The sequence below is a fragment of the Pteropus medius genome, unplaced genomic scaffold (assembly GCF_902729225.1).
Source record: "Pteropus medius unplaced genomic scaffold, Ma_sr-lr_union100, whole genome shotgun sequence".
NCBI lineage: Eukaryota > Metazoa > Chordata > Mammalia > Chiroptera > Pteropodidae > Pteropus > Pteropus medius.
In genome coordinates, this window is record NW_024354501.1 from 517,678 (window position 1) to 537,312 (window position 19,635).

Consider the following 19,635-nt stretch of genomic DNA (forward strand, 5'->3'; position numbering starts at 1 on the left):
GGGGCTCCCTTTCACGCCCGGGCACGCCGCTGGGCGGACACGTCGCCCGCTGGGCGGAAGCGCTGCCGCTTTTCTGTGTGTGGCCGTCACCCGCGGAAGCGGAGGTAGCGAACCGACACGTTAGCCGTGAACGTCCGAGCTTCGCCGCTTGCCGGACCGTTTCCCACAGTGGTTTTGCCAATTTGCGTCACGCTCCAGAGTGTCCCTCCCGTTCCACGTCCCCGCTGACCTTCCGTGTCGCGTGGAGGTCACCTGCTAGGCTTTAGGCGACGTCCGTGGCCCCAGCGGTCGTCCCCTGTCCCCTGAGCGCTGGGGAGATGGCGGGCCCTCCCCGCGGGCCGTCGGCCGTCCCTTCCCTGGACTGACTTCCACGTCCCGGATGCAAGGTCATCACAGGTCACGGTGCGTCCTCGCGTGTCCCTTCCACGCCCAGGCCCAGCTTTCCTGGCGTCCGCGTGCTTGTGGACGGCAGGTGCGGGCCGGGCCTCGTGGCCTGCCCAGAGCCGTCGCCCCGCGGTGGCGTTCCTGCCCCGAACTCCAAGCTTCCTGGTCTACACCGGGCCCCGTGTTCGCACCCTCCCCGCCGTGTGAACCCCTGCGGCTTAAAGCAGAGCGGTCCCTGGTTCTCTTTCTGTCCATTTACCATCGACTGGATTGTTGCTGGCCCCTTACGTTTCCATATGACTTTTACAATCAGAGAATCGAGCTTTCACTTAGAAACGGCCCGGCTTTCCGTTAGGGGTGCATTAGCCGATTCAGTGAGAGGGGCCGTCAGCGTGATTCTCCCGATCTGTATGTTTCGTGTCTCCACGTATGTAGGTCTTTAATTTGTCTCAAGAGCATTTGAGAGTTTTCTGTGTAGACAGAAGTTTTGCACATCATTCTTGGTCTTTTCCAGAAGGTTGGTGTTTCCTGACCTTATTATAGGTGGTGGAAATTTTTAACATCCTTTCGTGTTTGTGGCCGATGTGTATAAGAATATGATGACTTTGTGTTGAGCGACCTTGCTAAAGTGTTTATTACTTCTGGTAATTTACCTGAGAAGGCATTTTTACGTCTTTTCGAGCACTGCAGGGACCTTCCTACGCCTCCATATTCCCTCGTTCTGACTTAGATACGCCATGTCGTTACGTATGGTAATTACATGCACGCACGTTAAATGCTACGCGAAATCATTATTGTGAAATGCAGTAAATGCCCAGTTAGATAAGAGCACGAGTTCCCTCTTTTCTTTGTTATTTATTGCATTCTTTCCTTTATCTCCAAGTCTCTGTGAATGTTACCTTCTGCCTAAAGAAAACATTTAGGAAATATTTTCTTTAGTGTGAGTCTCCCAGTCACAAATTTCCTCTCGGTATTTTTTTTTTTTTTTGATCTATACGTGACCTTAGATGATACTTATTCCTCTAGGGCGTGTTAGCTGGTTACAGAAACCTAGGTTGGCCTTTGGCTTCCTTTTCCATTTGAAGATAATGTCCCATTGTCTCTGGCTGCCATTGCTTGTGTCGAGGGGACACTTGCTGGTCTCACTGGAGCTCCCTTCAAATTAATCTGGTTTTTTCCCCCCCTCAAGTAGCTTTCATGATTTCCCTCTGCTTTCCGTTCGCTGGCGTTTACGACGTGCCGAGCTGAGGTTTTCTCTCTGACTATTCTCTTTGGAGTTTGCAGGTCTCGAATCTTCGACTCGAGGTCTGTCGGCGGTTTTAACTCCGACAGCCATCGTCGCTTTGGACTTATTCTCTTTCTCCTTTTCTCGTGCTAAAATCCCAGTTGCAATTATTCCGGAGTCGGGTCTCCCGCAGCTTCTGTGTCTCTCGCCCTCTTTCCTGACATTTCATTCCCTTTTCCCTTCATGCTTCATGCTCTGGAGATTTTCCTCCGCCTTCCCTTGTGTTTCGACGGTTCTCTCTCTCACCCCGTGGGGTAGCTCTTTGTTTTCTTGACGCGTCAGAATAATAGTTTGTAGTTCCGATGAAGTATAATCTACCTGGTTTTTTTCCACTCGCGATTTCGTTTTCTGCTCCAAGTTTATACACGAGGAAACTGAGGATCTGAGGGGACCATCAGCTTTCCGAAGGAAAGTCCCAAATAGGTCACAAGGGCGAAGCTGGGTGGCCGAGACGCCCCGCTCTGTGCTCCGGAGTCACGTGACAGAACATTCCGGGTCAGCGGCGCAGGCCCCGGACGAGAGTCATTGCCCGGTTCACAGAGACGACCTTTGAAAAACACTTTTTGAGCTTCAGTCCTGTTTTTCCTGTGTTTTTCTCCTTCCTATTTTATATTTCTCTTTTCCTTTGTGGATTTCCTGAACGTACGCTCATTAAGGTGGCCGGCGACGGGTGGGAAAACTAGCGACTCTGTTTTGAGCTGTCGGTTGGGTTACAAAGCAAGAAGGCCGATGACAAGCGAAGAAGGCGACGTGATGACGTCCCCAAGGGCAGCGCTGGGAGCCCCAACCCCTTCTTCCCTCCAAATACAAGTGCTTGTCCTCGGGGACCCGAAGGAAGGAAGGGTCAGGGCTCACGGAAGAGGCAGCGTTTGACCGAGGCCTTGAAGCACGGTCAAGGGCAGACGCGTCCTCAGCGGGGAAGGCGCATCTCACCCGGCTGTGAATCGGCAGACGCGAGAAATGTGGGCGATTATTTTGAGTCCACGAGGACACGCTTTGGCTAGAAAATGTCATGTTGAGAGCAGAGAATGCTGGAACATACGACCGGGACGTATTTGGGGAAACGCTTTGGGACCCTGGAAGGCCTGGGTGAGGCTTTGACCTCGGGAAGTGGTGAGCAGAGGCCTCGGAACATGGGACGACGGGGTCATGGGACAACGGTCACAGTCCACACTTCCGGAACATGTGGCGGGAGCAGGGGCCGGGGTCTGGAGGCGGCGTGGCCCCAGCCCACCTCCGTGGCCCATCACGTCAGTGGCCTGTGTACACGTGGGAGGTGACACACAGCACGGAGTGCGTCAGTCTCTGTCCAGGGAACTTTATCCCATCGATGATGGTGTGGGGAAAACTGGGTAGCTGTTTGTGGAGCAAAAATCAATCTACACCTTCACTTCTTCTCAAATTCTGAAATAATTGCCAACTCTCCAGATAGGTTTGTGGTTAGATATCGATTGTGAACTAACCTAAGCCGAAAAAGCAGTTTTAAAAATAACAAGGAAAAAAATGTAGTGACAGACTGAACGGCACGCAAAAAATTATTTATACGTGTACATACCCCCCTCTCCAACCCATTGCCAGTTCTGAAACGAACAACTGGGAGAATGCTCGCAGAGAACGTGACAAGGTCTGACATCGGAAGACCTTAAAGGGAAAAGCAGCAAGAGGAAAGAGAAATGCGAAAAACGAGTAAATAGGGTCGTCAGATCGTGTACGGGATTACACACATCACACACATTTAGGAAGTATTCGATCAAAGGAAGTGATGGAAAGGACAAATTTTTCCCCAAGGAAATTAGCCGAAGTTATTTTTAAGCAACGTGATGTCATATTGTCGTGTTCACAGGACGGGACAGGCAGTTCTGTGAACGGCTCGCAGCGGCGTGTACGTGGTGTGAGAATTTTGCCGCGATTTGGCAATTTGCATGAAAAGCCTTGACCTTCGTCCCCCCAACTGCTCTTTGGGCGTATTCGTCCTGAGGAGATGGTCCAAACGTAGCAAACGGAGTCTGCTCAAAAGTAGACTCAGAATAATTGAATAGTTTTACAAAAATGGGAATAACCTAAAGTCGCAACATTAAGGAAATGTATTTATAACCGTAGGAGCACGCGTGTGTATCTGACGTGTACGCGGTGTGTACACAGGTGCATTATGTTAGGAATAATTTTAAAATCTACTGTAATTGTGAAATGTTGATGCCGTGATGATGATATATGCATCGGATCAGAGCCATGTAGAGGAAATTACACGCGCACACACACACACTCACACTCACATGTACACAGATACATACTCACATATACACTCACGTACACAAGACACACACACACATACACAACACATACGCACACTCACACATAGACACACATACACTCAAATACAGATGTACACACTGACACACACTCACATACACAGATACACACACAATACATATGCACTTCCTTCACATATAAACACAGCACACTCTCACAAGGTATATACATTAATACACAGCGTCACATCCACACAGTGACACAATAATATATGTTAATATTGGCTAGCTAATAATTCCACATACACGCAAAAAGAGATACACATATACACTCACATACACATATTTTCACACATACACACTTATACACAGACATTAAATACATACACTTCACATGCACACACTCTCATACATTCTTCACATATACACATTACTCATGCAGAGTGAGACATTACACCTATTGTGACACACACTCTCACAGACACACATACACATCAATACACTCACAGACACACACACACACTCACAGGACGCATTACTGGTAGACACACACTCACAGACGCACACTCGCATACAATAATACTCACAGACACACACTCACAGACGACACTCGCATACACACACACACTCACAGACACACACTCACAGACGCACACTCACAGACGCACACAGACTGGAGCAGACTCCCCGGGGCGTCCGCCCTGGCATGCTGGGTCCCCTCCTCCTCCGTAAAATGCGGCTGAAACGTGGCCGGTGCTGCGGCCGGGGCTTTCGTCGTCAGCGCAGACAGACGGTCGTGTGAGTGACTCAGGCGCTGAAGAAGGCAGCGGCGAGAGGAAGACAGAGGGGCGCGGTGTGGGAGACGCACATCTTGGGGAGCGGAGGGGCCGCCAGTCGCGGGGCGGAAGGGGGCCGACGCGGGTCAGGTCTCCTGGAGCTCAGGGTGCAGCCGTGTCGGGGGGCCCGTCCCCCCGTCAGCGCGGCGAGAGGGGCCGGGCTGTGGACACGGAGGCGCTCGGGGTTCTCGCTGCGCGACCTCCCGCCGGCTCCTCGAGGGCCCTTGGGAGCCGACGGGGCGGACGGTCGAGGGGACAGGAGGAGACGGAAGCCGCGCTCCAGGAAGGACAGAGCGAAGCGGGACAGGCGGACGCACAGGCGCACGTGGGCGGCTGGCGGTCCTCGCCGCGGTGGGCAACGGCACTCGGCTGGCACTCGGTCCCCCGGACGCCTCGCCCCCGCACACTGCTGCCATCTGCGACACCGGCCCCGCCTGCGACACCGCCCCCGCCTGTGACACCGGCCCCGCCTGTGACATCAGCCCCGCCTGTGACATCGGCCCCGCCTGCGCTCGGCCTCTGTGCGCCGGCACTCGGGTGGGGTGACCGGGGGCCGCGGGGGACGCCGTTTCACTTGAGAACGCCTGGAGCCCCGTCTCCCCTGTCTGTCGCAGAGAGGAAAGGGACGGCCGGTCACTGAGAACTAAATGACACGTTTGGCATTATTCCGCACTCCAAGCTGAAAACTTGCCCCAGTTTGCCAGGCACAGGTCTCAGCCGAGCGCCTGGCCTTAGACGGCCGCCCGCATTGTGACCTCGTGAGTAGACTGAACCCCCACTCCCCGCCCCGAGGCTCCCGCAGACACCGCCAGGGAGACGGGAGCACGTGGCCGGGTGGGGACCAGCCTCCATCCACGGGCTTCTCGACCCTTCTGCCAGGCCCCCACCCCCTCCAGCGTAACCCTGTCTGTCCCCACAGGCGCCTACCCTCGGCTGTCCCTGAGCTTCCGGCTGAAGAGGAACATCGGCTACTTCATCCTGCAGACCTACATGCCGTCCATCCTCATCACCATCCTCTCCTGGGTGTCCTTCTGGATCAACTACGACGCGTCCGCAGCCAGGGTCGCCCTCGGTACGTGCCGTGCCCACGTGACATGGACCGCGTCCAGTGACCATGTCATTGCAGCGTGAAGAGACCTCACGGGCAGAGGCTCGGCTGCTGCTTCTGGACACTGGCGCCACAGCCTTGCCCAGGGTGTCCGTGTTCATCCTGGCAGGCCAGTTTCCTGCACGAGTGCTTTGATGTGTTCATTTAATTATCAGGCTCCGATGTGAATTTTCATGCCCACGGAAGGGAAAATATGCTTGCCGGAGATTTGCATAATAAGCCTATTTTTGACACTAATTTTAAAGCAAGGCCTAACGTCGCCTGCTCAGAATTATTCTGTGGCCCAGAAAGAAAGAAGACATGGTTAATTGCACATTCTTCTTTTTTTAAGTCAGAAAAAAATCGTCCAGCGTTGCAGCATATGATTGGAATTACACAATTTAATGAGCGTTAAAATAAGCGATTAGATTCTAAGTGATTCCCAAGAGGTCTGGTGGCCTTTTCTGGCCACTAGTGATTTGAGAACTGAATTATCAGCCGATGCGCAATAAATGTTATAGGTTCCAATATGATTTCTAACGTACATTGATTATTAAGGGAGGGCTTGTCTTTTCAGAAAGGTTATTCTCTACTCAGCTAACTATTACGAAACTCCATGGACAAAACAAGCGTTCAGATACTTCTTGGGTAAGGACAGAGCCGAAGGGCCATCCTCCAGTCCGTTCCTTTTTGCATAGGGTTGACTTTAGTTCCCGAAAGTGGATTATCGACAGCGCGTTTGAAGTCGATAGAATCGTCAACACATTCGTTGGTAGATCGGCTTGCAGAGAAGCGTGAGAACCCCAGGTTCCAATCATTCCTTTTTTTGTTTTCCATCTTTTCCCAGGACTTTTATGCCGGTTTGTTTTTTTTTTTTTTCCCCAGGACGTGCTACATCTGTGCGAGTGGGTGTGTGGTTTAGATCCACACATACGTGACTTGCACGGTCAGATTCAAGATTAGATTTTTTTCTCCTGGGAAATAGCACAGAAACTCAGGTCACTTTAAAAAAAAATCACTTTGAAAAGAAAGTATCAAAAAACTGGAAAGTTCTCTATCAGTGGTCATGAGGCCACGGAGAGACAATCTCTAGGGCTTTTCCATGGCCCGCAGAGTTCGCCTTGTGATGTCAGCCATCTCCATGGGCTTATTATTATTTTTTTTTTCCTGGTTACTTTCTGTTGAACTGTTTTCTCTTCTGATCACCTAGAAAAATCAGAGTTAGCATGAGTCTGCACGGGCAGATCCAAGGTTTCCAGAGCCATTAGCTTATGCAATTTCAGGGGCTCTCCTTAAGGAAAAGAATATAAAATACAGAAACATGCCATTCCTGTCCCCCGTCCCCCGAGCCTGGACCAGACCTGAGGTTGAAGCTCCGTGCGCTCCGCAGGGAGCCGGCCTGGCCATTTTGTCGTTACTGAGGCTGCTAGAAACACGGGCCCGAAGCTCCACAGCTGCCGGGCGTCGGCAGGAGAGAGGCGCCCTGGAAATTGGCTTCTAAATCGTGGAGGTGCACAGCTTCCACGGCGCCTCGGTTGGGAGCAGAGTGTTCCCCAATATTAAACAGATGCCCCGCCCAAAGCGGGGGGTCGTCGCCCAGCCTCCCCGCACAGCGGGAAGGCAGAGTTTGCTCTTCCAGAATGGCACGCTGTTATTACTTAGAAACGTGAATCCTCCCACCGTGGCTTCGCTGGGACAAAGCGGTAGGCCGCCCGAGTGGCCGGGCTTCGCCACCGAAGGTGACGGGTTTGACAGGCATCAGGAGCCTGGGAGGAGGCGCAAGTGGCAGATCCCGGTTTCGGGGTGAGCCTGCGGCCTCCGGGCAGCTGTGAGGTCAGGGCCCAGCGTCCGAGTGGGCAGGGGTCCCACGGGTCAGCGCTTGGTGGGATGCCCGCAAGCTCACCCCCTCCGTCCCACATTCTGCAGTTGGCTCCCTCCGACCGCTCAAGAAAAGGTGTGTGACAGGGTCACCGACACGCAGGAGCCAGGTTCACGCAGGAGCCAGGGCGTGAGCGCATCGCTCCGCAGGCCAGTCACGGCGCAGTGGGCGGTGTCATCGCTCCATGGCACAGAGGAACCTCGTGACCGGTGCTGAGTGTCACGGAGATCTTAATCCAGCCAGCTGGCTCCGGGGTCCTCTTTCTTTGCGGCCACAGGGGACCCCACGGTGTCAATAGACGGCACGCAGAAAAGAGTTACTTGGTCCTCACGTTTTTAGGGACCGACCTCACTGTGTAGGGGGCATGAGATCATTCGCACGCGGCTGTCTATAGCTCAGCGTAGTGGCATGGGGGGGCGCTGTGCTCGGCGCCCCAGCATTGGCGAGGTCACAGGTGTGAGTAGACGAGTCCTGAGCCCCTCAAGCAGACGCCGAGCTGACATGGGGCTCGCGCTCCGCCGCCGGCTTCCTGAGGCGCCGCGGGGGAAGCGTTTCCCACGGGCGGGCGCTCCAGCCACGGCGACCTCAGAATCTCACATTCCTCTCGGAGCCCTTCCTCCCGCACGCTTCTCGACCAGACGCTCGGGGTTTCGTGTCAAGTCCCGGATGTGTTTTCACTTGTTCCAGATCTCACAGAGGGGACCGTCCCCTCTGGTGCCCTGCGTAGCTCCCCCCGCCCCGTCCTGGTCACTCTCCGTCTGTTCTGTCCCCGACGGGCATGGCCGCATGGTGCCCACCACGACCCTGATGTCAGCTCCCACCGCGCGTGACCCGCTTCCGAGCGACACGTCACGTGCTCTGCTGAGTTCTGATCGCCCGACCCTCGAACCGTTGTTTCCGACCGACGTGCGGTGTTGGGGACAAGTCGGCAAGGGAGGAGGCAGGGAGAGGACGGGCGGCCCCGCGTCCACTCACACTCCCCTCTCTCGTAGGCATCACCACCGTCCTGACCATGACGACCATCAACACGCACCTGCGGGAGACGCTGCCCAAAATCCCCTACGTCAAAGCCATCGACATGTACCTCATGGGCTGCTTCGTCTTCGTGTTCCTGGCCCTGCTGGAATACGCCTTCGTCAACTACATCTTCTTCGGGAGAGGCCCTCAGCGGCAGAAGAAGCTGGCGGAAAAGACGGCCAAGTCCAAGAACGACCGATCGAAGAGCGAAAGCAACCGGGTAGGCCTCCCCCGTGCTACCCCCCACGCCACCCGCGGTCCCCAGCCTGCCCCCGAGGCTCATCAGTCGCCGGCTCTTGCGTGACCCCTCGGCAGGCGCCGTGCGGGCTCGTGGGCCGCAGCCCGCAACGCGGCCTCGTGTGCGTCACTGAGCTTTACGCAAAACCGGAGTCACAGCAGAAGGTGCGGAGGCCACGAGCTCCCGGTTTCCCGGAAAAGAACAAACCACGTACAGAGCGGAATGCGTGGGACCCGGGGGCGCGAGGTCCGAGCTCGTTCACGGGGACAGCGTTTTCCCAGGAGGCCGCGACGTCCCCTGAGTGGGGAGATGACGAATGCGATGGGCCAGCACGCTGCTGTCCTTTGCACGGCGTGGCAGACCCCTGTCTTGTCTCCTCCCCCCCCGCCCCGTAGCAGGCACAGTCCCCTGGCTCCAGGTGGGTCGTGTAGGGTGGGACCCCCGCTCCTCCCCTCCCCTCCGGTGTCTTTGTGGAAAGCCGGGGCCAGGCAGGCTGACCGGCCGTGGCCGAGGACGGTGAGGGCTCCTTGAAAGAAGTCGCTGGGCCACACACTCGGCCCGCCCCAGCCCCGCCCGGCGCGCTTCCAGATGCATAGGAAGTTTGCAGTTGGGTGTCATTTCGGCTCATGCATCGTTGCCAGTGTAGACGCGTTTGGTGGGGGCGCCGCCGCTTCTGCATAATCTCCACCTTCCTCCCCCACGTCTCGCACCCCGTCAGGCCCCCGGAGATGTGTTTCCGCCCGTCCCCAGCTGGCGGCCTTGCTCCTCACCCCTCGTTTTGGAATCCTTCTTGCTCAACGTTACTCATTTCTCCAGCCCCCAAGCAGTGTCCTTGCCATTTTCCGGGCGCTCGGTGTCCCCCTGGTCCCTGCCTCCTCCGGGGTCCTGCCGTGGGTCGTCCGTGACCTACCCGTGGACCGAACTAGGTCCGTAAGCACCGCGAACGAACGGAGCCACGTTACGTGGGTGCGAATGACTCTCGTCCTCCAGCAGAACACGGGCAGGACTGGTCAGAGCCACGCCGGACCCGGGCACGAACCCGGCTTCCGCAGGCGAACTCGTCACGAACTCCCCCCCGGAAGGCGTGCGTGGCGCCGTGCCGTCACGTCCCTGAGTGAGTCCGCAGCCCGCGGGGGGCACGCGCTCTGCTCTCGTCACGCCGTCTGCGGGGAGAGTGGCCTTGGTCACAGCGTCAGTGTCCGTAGCAGGCACCGGCACACTGGCACGCACGGAGCCGTCGTTCCAGGTTCCCTCCTAACTTAGGTGACAACCTCCCTCCCTTTCTTCTAAACGAGATGGTTCAGAACGGTCGAACCGTCGTGCCAAAGAAGCAACCTCTTAGACCACAGAGAAAGCGAGCGGAATGGAGGAAGAGCGTGTTACAAATCAGATGCGGCGAAACATGCCCGTTCCTTCACGCGTCCGTTTGCATCGTTTGCTTTCCTGAGACTGTGTTTCCCAGCAGTCTGCCGAAGCCCGCGCACACGCACACGCAATCGTGGCCCACCTGCTACGGTCTGAAGTTGACACGCGCACGCACGCGTCACAGCTTTAATGCGCATTTGACGCTTTTAAAGATACACGTTGTAAATTGTTGCCGCCTACACCTGAGGATTCAGTGATGCTTTTAAAGCAGAAAGGAACGTCCCCAGAAGTTCCTGTCACAGGCCGTGGATGGGATCGAGGAGAACGAGAAGATGATGGCAGGCCTCGTGCAAGACAGACGGGCCCGCCCGCGGCTTCGCGGGTTCCTCGTGGCTTAATCGTCATCGTTGGCTTTCGGCCCAGACAGCGACAGGTTTTCCCGTCTCCCGTGGTCGTGCGTGTTCTGATTCGGCGATCGAGTCACAGCGCCCGCCCGGGCACGTGCTCACCGAGCTCCTCCGCCGACCGGGCTGCGGGAGGTTCTGCCCGTGCGAACCTCTGTGTCCTCCTGGGTCGCGTCTGCAGCCAACCCCTGGCCTTCGGTTGCAGGGCCTGTGTGACGGTCACGGGCCTCGTGACATTTTGGGGTTTGAAGTTCGTCGAATGACAAAAAGTCATGATTCTTGCCCTAGAACCGGACGTGCGAGCTTGACATCACGGCTCTTACCAGGACTTAGCTCTCCTCCCCCGAATGACAAACGCCTTCTCATGGTTTCTGAAACCAGAGTATTGTGCTTACGCAGACGCCTGACGGTGAGTCGAAAAGGAGACCTCTAGTGACAGCCCGGTGACCCAGTTCAGGGGAAACGACATCCCCGTGGTGTCCGCCGGCGCGATGCTCTTCGTCTTCACGCGATCGCGCCTGTCAAGGGCACGGAGCAGCGAGAAGAACGACGCCGAAATCGGAGACTCTCCTCACAGGGGGAGCGAGACGAGGCCGCCGGAGGAGGCGTGTCCGCGAAGCGCTGCGAGGATCACGCGTCGTCGCCGTCACGCGAGACGGGCGCGCCGCCCCGGTGGCACACCCGTGGTCACGCCTGTTTATTTTGAGATTTAGGCTCTCGGTGTGACGTACACACGGCCACGTGGCCCCGCGTGCCCGGGGAGGCTGGGCCCGGGCGGGGGTGGGATGAGGGGCTCTCCCCGGCCCCCCGCCCCCCGTCGGCACTGCGGAGACGCACAGATGGCCGCGCCGGATCCCACGTGCTGGGCGGCAGCCACAGGAATTGCTGATGGTGTCACGAAGGGAACAGAAGCCGAGGCCGTCGTCCCGAACCCACCCTTCTCTCTTCGCCCTGCAGCCCGGATCGTGTTTCGGGCGTCGGTGACGCTCCTGCCCGGCAGTCGCTGTGACTTCTCCCTCCCGGGAGCGTGGAGTAGGTTCCCCAATGGCGCACGCAGACCCTAAGCGGCGACGCTAACACGCGCCTCTGTTCTCCGCCTGGTGTGGTGCCTGGTGCGATCGGACGACATGCAGGTGACAGCGAGTGACGAGGATGCCAGGCGTCCCAGCCATCGCGAGCCGAGCAGGTGCCGGTGACCGGGAGCTCGGATCCGTTCTCGCGGGGACTGGAGTCCCACCCAGCGAGACTGCGTGTCTCAGAACGACTCGGCCTGTGACGTTTTCCCTGCCCGTCGCCTGGGAGGTTTCCAGCCCTTCTCTGAGGCCCGGCTGAAACGCGTTTCACTCTGCAATCGTCCCTCTTCTGTCCTGGTCGTCGGGGCTTGTGATTGAACTGGGCCCAGCGGGGAGTCCGGGGCGGTGTCCATGTCTGAGACCCGTCGCCTCCATTACATTTGCATGGAAGTTCCTTTTGCATGGAAGGCGACATCCTGGAGCAAAGTGGGACATCCTGGTGACCACACCGCTCCTTCCCCAGGCTTAGTTAAGTGACCTTGGCATCTCGGAGTTTCTCCTGGTGCCTTTAGTGCCGGAGGCTGCGTGGCCCCTGGGCGTTTGAGGTCCTCGCTGAGTCTGGGCCCCCTGGTGTCCGGGGCCACCCTGCAGCGTCCTGGCAGCGCTCAGGGACCAATGCAGGCTCCAGGGTCCCCACCCGCCTCCCGCACGTCTAGCCCAACGCCTTTGCTAACCGTGAAGAGTATGCAGAGGACGGAGAGGTTCACGTTCCCGTAACAATAAATTATCCCCCTACGAAAGAAATAATGGTGCGAAAGCTTCGTGGAGGAAGCCGTAGGCCAAGGGACGGAGAACAGTGAGCACCCAGGGGACAGAGTGGCCCCCGCAAGAGGGATGGCACCGCTGCAGGAGAAGAGGTGGCAGACACAGCCCGCAACAGGGCTGCCCCGGGGCCGGAGCCTCAGCCGCGCCCCGCCGGAAGCCCGGGCAGAGCCGCGAGGCTGTGTCCGCGCAGAACGGGATGTTTTCGTTTTCAGATGTGGCTCAGATGCGGACAGGGACGTCAGGTTACCTTAAACGTGGCCCACAAAGGCGGGGCTCCTGCCAGGCCCAGGAACAGTTAGTGGGTGCGGTGGGTGCCGGGTGGGGGCGCGGGTCCACCCGGCCGACGTCATCTGAGGACGACCCCCTCATCGTCCGCCGTAAGCTGGGTATTTTCACCCCGAAGAGAGCGGGAGGCTGGGTTCTGTCCAGTCCCCGCGGTGAAGGACAGTTGTCACACCCGAGTTCGCATCTCGAAAGGCGCTTGTACGGACTCGCATCCGCAGCGTGAAATGGCAACTTGAACAGCCCCCTCCGACTTATCCTGCCGGATCGCGCATGTCAGGATTTTGTAAATCGAGGAACTAAAATCTCTAAGCTGCGGTTGGGCCTCCAAAGTGACATCGCCCCGCAGCGGAGCGCGGGGGTTGGCGGGTGTGCGGGTTCTCCCAGGGAGCGTGGCGTGTCCCGTGTCCGCCCGCGGGGGTCGGAGCCGCCGGCGGGCTAACGATGCGCTTTCTCTCCCGCGCAGGTGGACGCTCACGGGAACATCCTGTTGACGTCCCTGGAGGTCCACAACGAGATGAACGAGGTGGCGGGCGCCGTCGGGGACACCAGGAATTCAGCAATATCCTTCGACAACTCAGGAATCCAGTACAGGAAGCAGGCCGTGTCCCGGGAAGGGCGCCACACGGGGGACCGGGGCCTCCCGCACAAGAAGACCCAGCTCCGGAGACGGTCTTCGCAGCTCAGAATCAAAATCCCCGACCTGACTGACGTGAACGCCATAGACAGGTGGTCCCGGGTGGTGTTCCCGCTCACCTTCTCGCTGTTCAACCTGGTGTACTGGCTGTACTACGTGAACTGAGGGACCGTCGCGGTTCGCAAAGACTTCCTGTCACCCGAGTAAGACACTGCTCTGCCCGTCAAGGTTTTATACCTGCGCACACACAGAGAGACACACGCACACGCGCGCAGACACACACAGACACACAGACAACACGCACAGACACACACAACACACAGACATCAGACACACACACGAGACACACAGACACGACACAGACACACATGCAGACACACGACACACACAGACACACACACAACCTGCAGACACACACAGACAGACACACACAGACACACAACATGCAGACACACACAGAGACAACGAGACACACAACACAGACATAGACACAACATGACACACACAGACACACGCAGACACACACATAACACGCAGCATACACACAGACACACAAACACACGCAGACACACAGACACAGACACACACACAATACGAGACACACGAGACACACAGACACACATACAACACGCAGACACACACACACACAATACAGACACACACACGCAGGCACACACAGACACACACACAGACACACACAGACACACACACAACACACAGACACACACAGACACACACAACACGCAGACACACAACACACAGAGACACGCACACACACACACACATACACAACTGTATATATATGTGGACTTTCTCAGCATATATATAAAACACACGTGTCTATGAGGATGTCTGTGTATATGTTTATACACACAGGTGTCAGTGCCCACGTGTATTGAAAACAAATACACACACATACATACATTTTGCAGCTATGGACAAATTTAACACAGGACGCGTATTAAAGAAAGTCATAGTTTTTTCTTTTTTAATTGAAAGGGACAAGCACTGTCTACGGATTCTGCCTTGAGAAGGAGGGCGTGAAACACAACATCATCCCAAAACGTGTCTTTTACTGTCATAAGTTAGATGTTTTAGTTCAAACACCAGAAAGACACTCTCCCGAACATGCCGCTAGCTCGGAGCGAGTCGCACCCCCGCGCCCCGTCCTTCGGTTCCCCGGGCGAAGGCCTTCGGCCCTTTCGGCGACGGTCGGTGGGTGGGGCGGGTGGGCGCTCACTGCCGTCTCAGACGTGGCAGGCACCAGGTCGGCACCTGCACGTTCGTCTTACGAAAACCCGTCGGCGACGACGGCATCGCGGGGGAGCGCTCCGACCCGCCGCGTGCTTTCCGTCTGTCTGCGGGGCGGAGCCGTGGGCCTGTCCCGTGGGAGCCCGGCGGCGGGGAGCCCGGTGGCGGGGGGCTCGGTGACGAGGCGCAGGTGACATTTCAAGCCCCGGAAGCGAGCTCCGCGTCTCACACGCTTCCCAGGCCAGCGTTGGGGGAAGCACAGGCGTCTCAGGTGACTCGTCACTCTAAGGAAGAGCGTTGAGGATGGCCTCCCCGCCCGCTTTACGTTACCAATCACACTTATAACATTGTATGTTAATATAAAATATATTTGCATAATATGCATATATATGTATATTTACCAAGGTTTTGTTTCTGATGCTCACTACCCTGGCAGCATGCGATGTCACGCCTTTATGTGATGTAACTACTTTCTGTTATCTAGAATTAAGATCGCAGCTAAAACACTTCCAACGGTTCGGTTTCGGAAACCAAGAAACATCCTCATGCCTTTGTTTCTGTAGCTGACACACGCCCTAAACACACGCAGCCACCCCCAGTGTAAGCAGGACTCTGCAGGGACACGGCAGCCGCCGGCGCGCCCGCGGACCCGTGGCTGCCCCAGGCGAAGGCGAGCGGCCTCGACACTCCCGGTCACTGGCTTCCTTCCGATCCACAGCCTCGTCGGTATTTGGACTTTTCGAAGCTCGTGCCAACAGGACGCGCGGTCCACGGGTTTCACAGACGCAACCTTAACTTACTACTTAGACGAGATCTTTCTAAAGAAAAAAAGAGATGATATATTTTTTTGTAAACAATATTTCTATCACAGGCATCCATAAACTGAAATGACTACAGTTGTGCCAACAATGTCACAGTGAAGCGAAGCATTTGGAGGGGGACAAAAAAAAGCAAAATATTCAGGAAAGAACTGCTAAATTGATACTTTCTCCCAAAACGTCACATATGCCTCGCCCTGTCTGTCCGATCCAAAACCGATGAGCAGAGTCCCGTCCGCAGGCAGAGGCACCAGCTTTCCCGAGGCTGCGTGTGGTGTGGGGCCGTCACCCTGAGCTGACGACCACAACCCGATTTTTTCTTTGGTGGCCATAAGAGCCATTAGCTTGCAGGAGTCTCAACAGCTCAAAACCCGCCGTCAGGTGACACATGCCCCCCAAAGTCGCATGCGAGAAGCAAGTACCAAATGTTCCCTCCTCTCCCTCCGCCACCCTTCCTTCCTTCGGTGTCTTCCCCCACCCAAGCCCCGTTCTCCAGTTCTGTTTCTGTCTGGAGACTAGTCAGCCAGCGACATCTTGGTCTCTGGCTTCTCTCTGACACTTTTTTTCCATGGGTGACAATGCAGGGGGCATCTTAAAAGTCAAACAGCTTGGGAAGAAAAACCTTTTAAGTGGCCTTATCATTGTTAACATGTTAAAGAAAAAAAAAAAGACATTTGTGAAGACCTTATCCCTTTCCACACTTCAGGTACCCTTTTTTCCGTACCCGGTGATGCGAGCGGTGAGCTCCACATGCGGGAGAGGGACCCCAAAACGCAGACGAGCGTGGGCGAGAAGCAGCCAGTGTTCGGTGAATGGAGACGTTCGTCCTTTCTGGTAGGAAAGCGATTCAGGACGTTTTGAGGAAGGGCCGAGGGGCCCCAGCCTCAGAGGCAGAGACCCCACGGGGCTCAGACGCGCTGCAGTCAACTTCCCAAGGTTTTCTGGACATAAATTTGCATGGTCTAGTCCTAATAGCTTTTGAGCTTTTTTTTATATGCATTTGGCACCAAGACTGGAATCCACAACTTTGTACACACGGAGATGTCGTTAACATAATAGCTCTACTATAAATAGTGTTTGTAACTACACACGCGCACACACGCACACGCACACACCAATCATACACATGTTCTGTATAAAAAAAACCACGACTTTTTAAGATCCTTGGGTATGTGTTTGCTTTACTCCATTTGAGAAGAAACTTACTTTTCTTCCAATAAAGTTATTTTATAGCTTCTCCATTTTTAAACGCGGCGAGAAATCTCAAGACACAGAACTCTTGGCGATTTCGACAGAAGGGAGTCGAGTTCGGTTGTCTGTTCTGTCGTGGCGACTTCTCATTACTCCGCGGTAGTCACCGGGCCTCTGGCATCACTGCGAGGTGGCCGTCACCCACGTCCAAGCCTCTAGAGTAAGGAGAGTAAAGCTGAATTTGGAATATAATGATATTTCTTTCTCACAATTGAACGTAATAAAAAGTTAATTTTCTAAGTCGTCCTGTCTTTCCAAAATGCTTCACAGGGGCTCAGAAATGCCCAGAAGAATCTCGTTCTGACGTTTTTTTATGACCCGTGCGCAGACACGCTTGACACAGTTCAAGAGTCCTGCTCCACAGTCCCCACGCAGACTCGCCCGGTGGGCGTCACCGTGGGCGTCATCCGTGAAACGGGTGTGACTCTCGTTCACCGGCCCTGCTCCGTCTTACGCCATGAGACATCCATCTCCCCCGAGTCTGAAATGAACTAGAAAAAAAAATTGCCATGAGAATATTCCCGTTAGCTTTGAAAATGACACATCCGCCTGCAATGTCGCCCGTTTTTAAAGCCAGCGCCCAGAACCTTTGACGTGTCCTGTCATTGACGTCAGAGGCGCTTTCCCCCGTCCGGTGTGGAATCGGAGATTTCACCAGGGTGACGGCAAGCGCGTCTGGGCCTGGTTTTAAGGGGACGGGCACGCTGCCACCGTGCGTCTTCACGTTCGGCATCCCGTAGGGAACCCCGGTGTGTGTGCGGGTCTCGCCACGGCGCGTCCTGGAGCCAGGATGGCTCGAAAGAAAACGCCATCCCGTAATTCTTATTTGAATTCTCCACCTGAAACCCCGTTTTATGTAAGCGAACCCGAACAGCTAAGTGGTGATGTTTCCTGTCACGCGCGGAACTGACTCTGGCCCCCGTCTCCTGCCAGCCACTGAGCTCTGGGGCCGAGAGCTGGCCAGGCGGGTTAAATTCTCCCGGGACACTCGCTGGTGTGCCTTGGACCAATTACCTCTTCTACTGCAGTGAAGGGCGCCGTGTTTTCCTGAAACACTCAATTCCCAACACCTGGGTCAACAGGGACCCCTCAGAGAGTGACACCCACCAGGCGCCTCCCCCTTAGCAGCCTCGCGAGTCCGTGGGTCAGTTCAAGGTAAGTACAGGGTCGTTCCGGTAGGAATGGGCGCCTGCTGTCACGACCGAGTCCCATGCATCTCATTGTAAAGATAAAACCCAATTTTGCTCAAGCACATTGATGTACTTTTTCGTATTATTTGACATGAAAAAAAAAAAAACAAACAGCAAAATTGAGTGATAGATACAATATGAAACTTGTTGATGAATGAATTCGAATTTATTAAAAAAGGACTAATTGACTTAAATGTGAAGGCTTGGGTTATTTATTTCTCTTGCTTGGCTTTCTGTTGTCGAAATGGTGTGATTATTTTAATCTCAGTCGTTTTTAGGAGCTCAGCCCCATTTAGGTAACTAATGCCAGAAATAAAAAAAGAAATGAGATCAAATCTAACTGTGAGGGAAACCAATTGAACCACGACTTTTTTTTAAAGAAAAAAATCATGATTTATTCTGTACTCCAAAGGATAACTAGACACACAGCTCATCCCTGTCTTCGATAAATATTTTAAGAGAGAAATATTTTTATATTAAAGGCCAAGGAACCAATCTCCTGATAACCTCTGCCGGAGGTGGTATCAATTCTCACTTTTCAAGTTTTTAGTACCAAAAAGCATTTTTCCTTGCTTCTTCTCCAGTGAGAGTATAATAAGAGACATCTCTGATGAACAAATGACTGAATGAACAAATGACTGATTGAAAAAATGAATGAATGAATGAACGAATGAATGACTACACACCCTTAGGTACCTCAAACCAGATGGAACTTTCGTTGGGAACTCTACCTGCAAAGACCTTAAAAGGAGAGGCCCCCACCCCCCCACACACACACTGTGGCCGTCAGTCATACAAAACGCCGATTAGTGTTTAATGACGGTTCGCCTCCCAGTTTAGCTACTCAGCAAAATAACACAAACTCTTCAGGCATTCTTTATGGGTCCTGTTTTCAGTCACTTTTTAAAAATTCATTTCCACTCATTTGTTTGCATACATTTGTTTTTCGTTCCATGAACGAGTTTTTCTATCCTCGGCTAATTTGAAACTCTGACCTGGCCATCTTCACACCGGTCCTTGGTCAAGCATGGGACATCACTGTGGGGACATTTCTCACCTATGTCACGAGGCTAAGACAACATCTACTCAGGTGACAATTTAAATTGCCAATGACCGCAGAAGAAAGGATTTTCAAATGTAGTCTGGGTATCTTAAAGCTTCTTTTAAAAATTTTCGATGGACCGAGGAGCCTCGCCAAAGACAGGGTCTCATTACCGTGTCCCCATGGCTGCCACAGACTCTAAAGGACAAAAGTCGCCAGCCCTACTTTGAATGGGGAGATGATTCTTCAGAAACGATTGGCTCGTTGGAACCTGTGATCACGTTTTTCAGGTAGGACATTTACCCTGTTAAGGGACACTTACCCCGCTATGGGACATTTATCCCGTTATGGGACCAAGCCAGCAACGGTTATTGACGGGGCACGCCCAGCATTAGAGGGACTCACGTTCTGTGGCCCTGGCTTCTCATATAAACACAGGCTCCGTTTGGGGGCCTCGGACAAGCAGTGCAGAGGGTGAGCAAAGTACGGTTCGCGGAAATGACCCGGTTTAAAGCGTGTCTGCAGTGGGCGTGGGTTCATCTCGAAGCCAAACGGAGACTCGTTAGTGGCCCTGGTGGCCAA

General features: G+C 54.8%; 1 protein-coding gene across 1 annotated transcript in view; it reads left to right on the forward strand.

Moving 5' to 3' along the window:
- GABRB3 (gamma-aminobutyric acid type A receptor subunit beta3) overlaps positions 1-13,778 on the forward strand; it is an 81,782-nt gene extending 68,004 nt beyond the window's left edge. Inside the window, exons 5-7 of the mRNA XM_039853406.1 lie at positions 5,674-5,826; positions 8,713-8,957; positions 13,331-13,778. Coding sequence (XP_039709340.1) covers positions 5,674-5,826; positions 8,713-8,957; positions 13,331-13,666 — 734 coding nt within the window. The 3' untranslated portion in view covers positions 13,667-13,778. The remainder of the gene's footprint in view (positions 1-5,673; positions 5,827-8,712; positions 8,958-13,330) is intronic.
- The last annotated feature ends 5,857 nt before the right edge of the window (positions 13,779-19,635 follow it).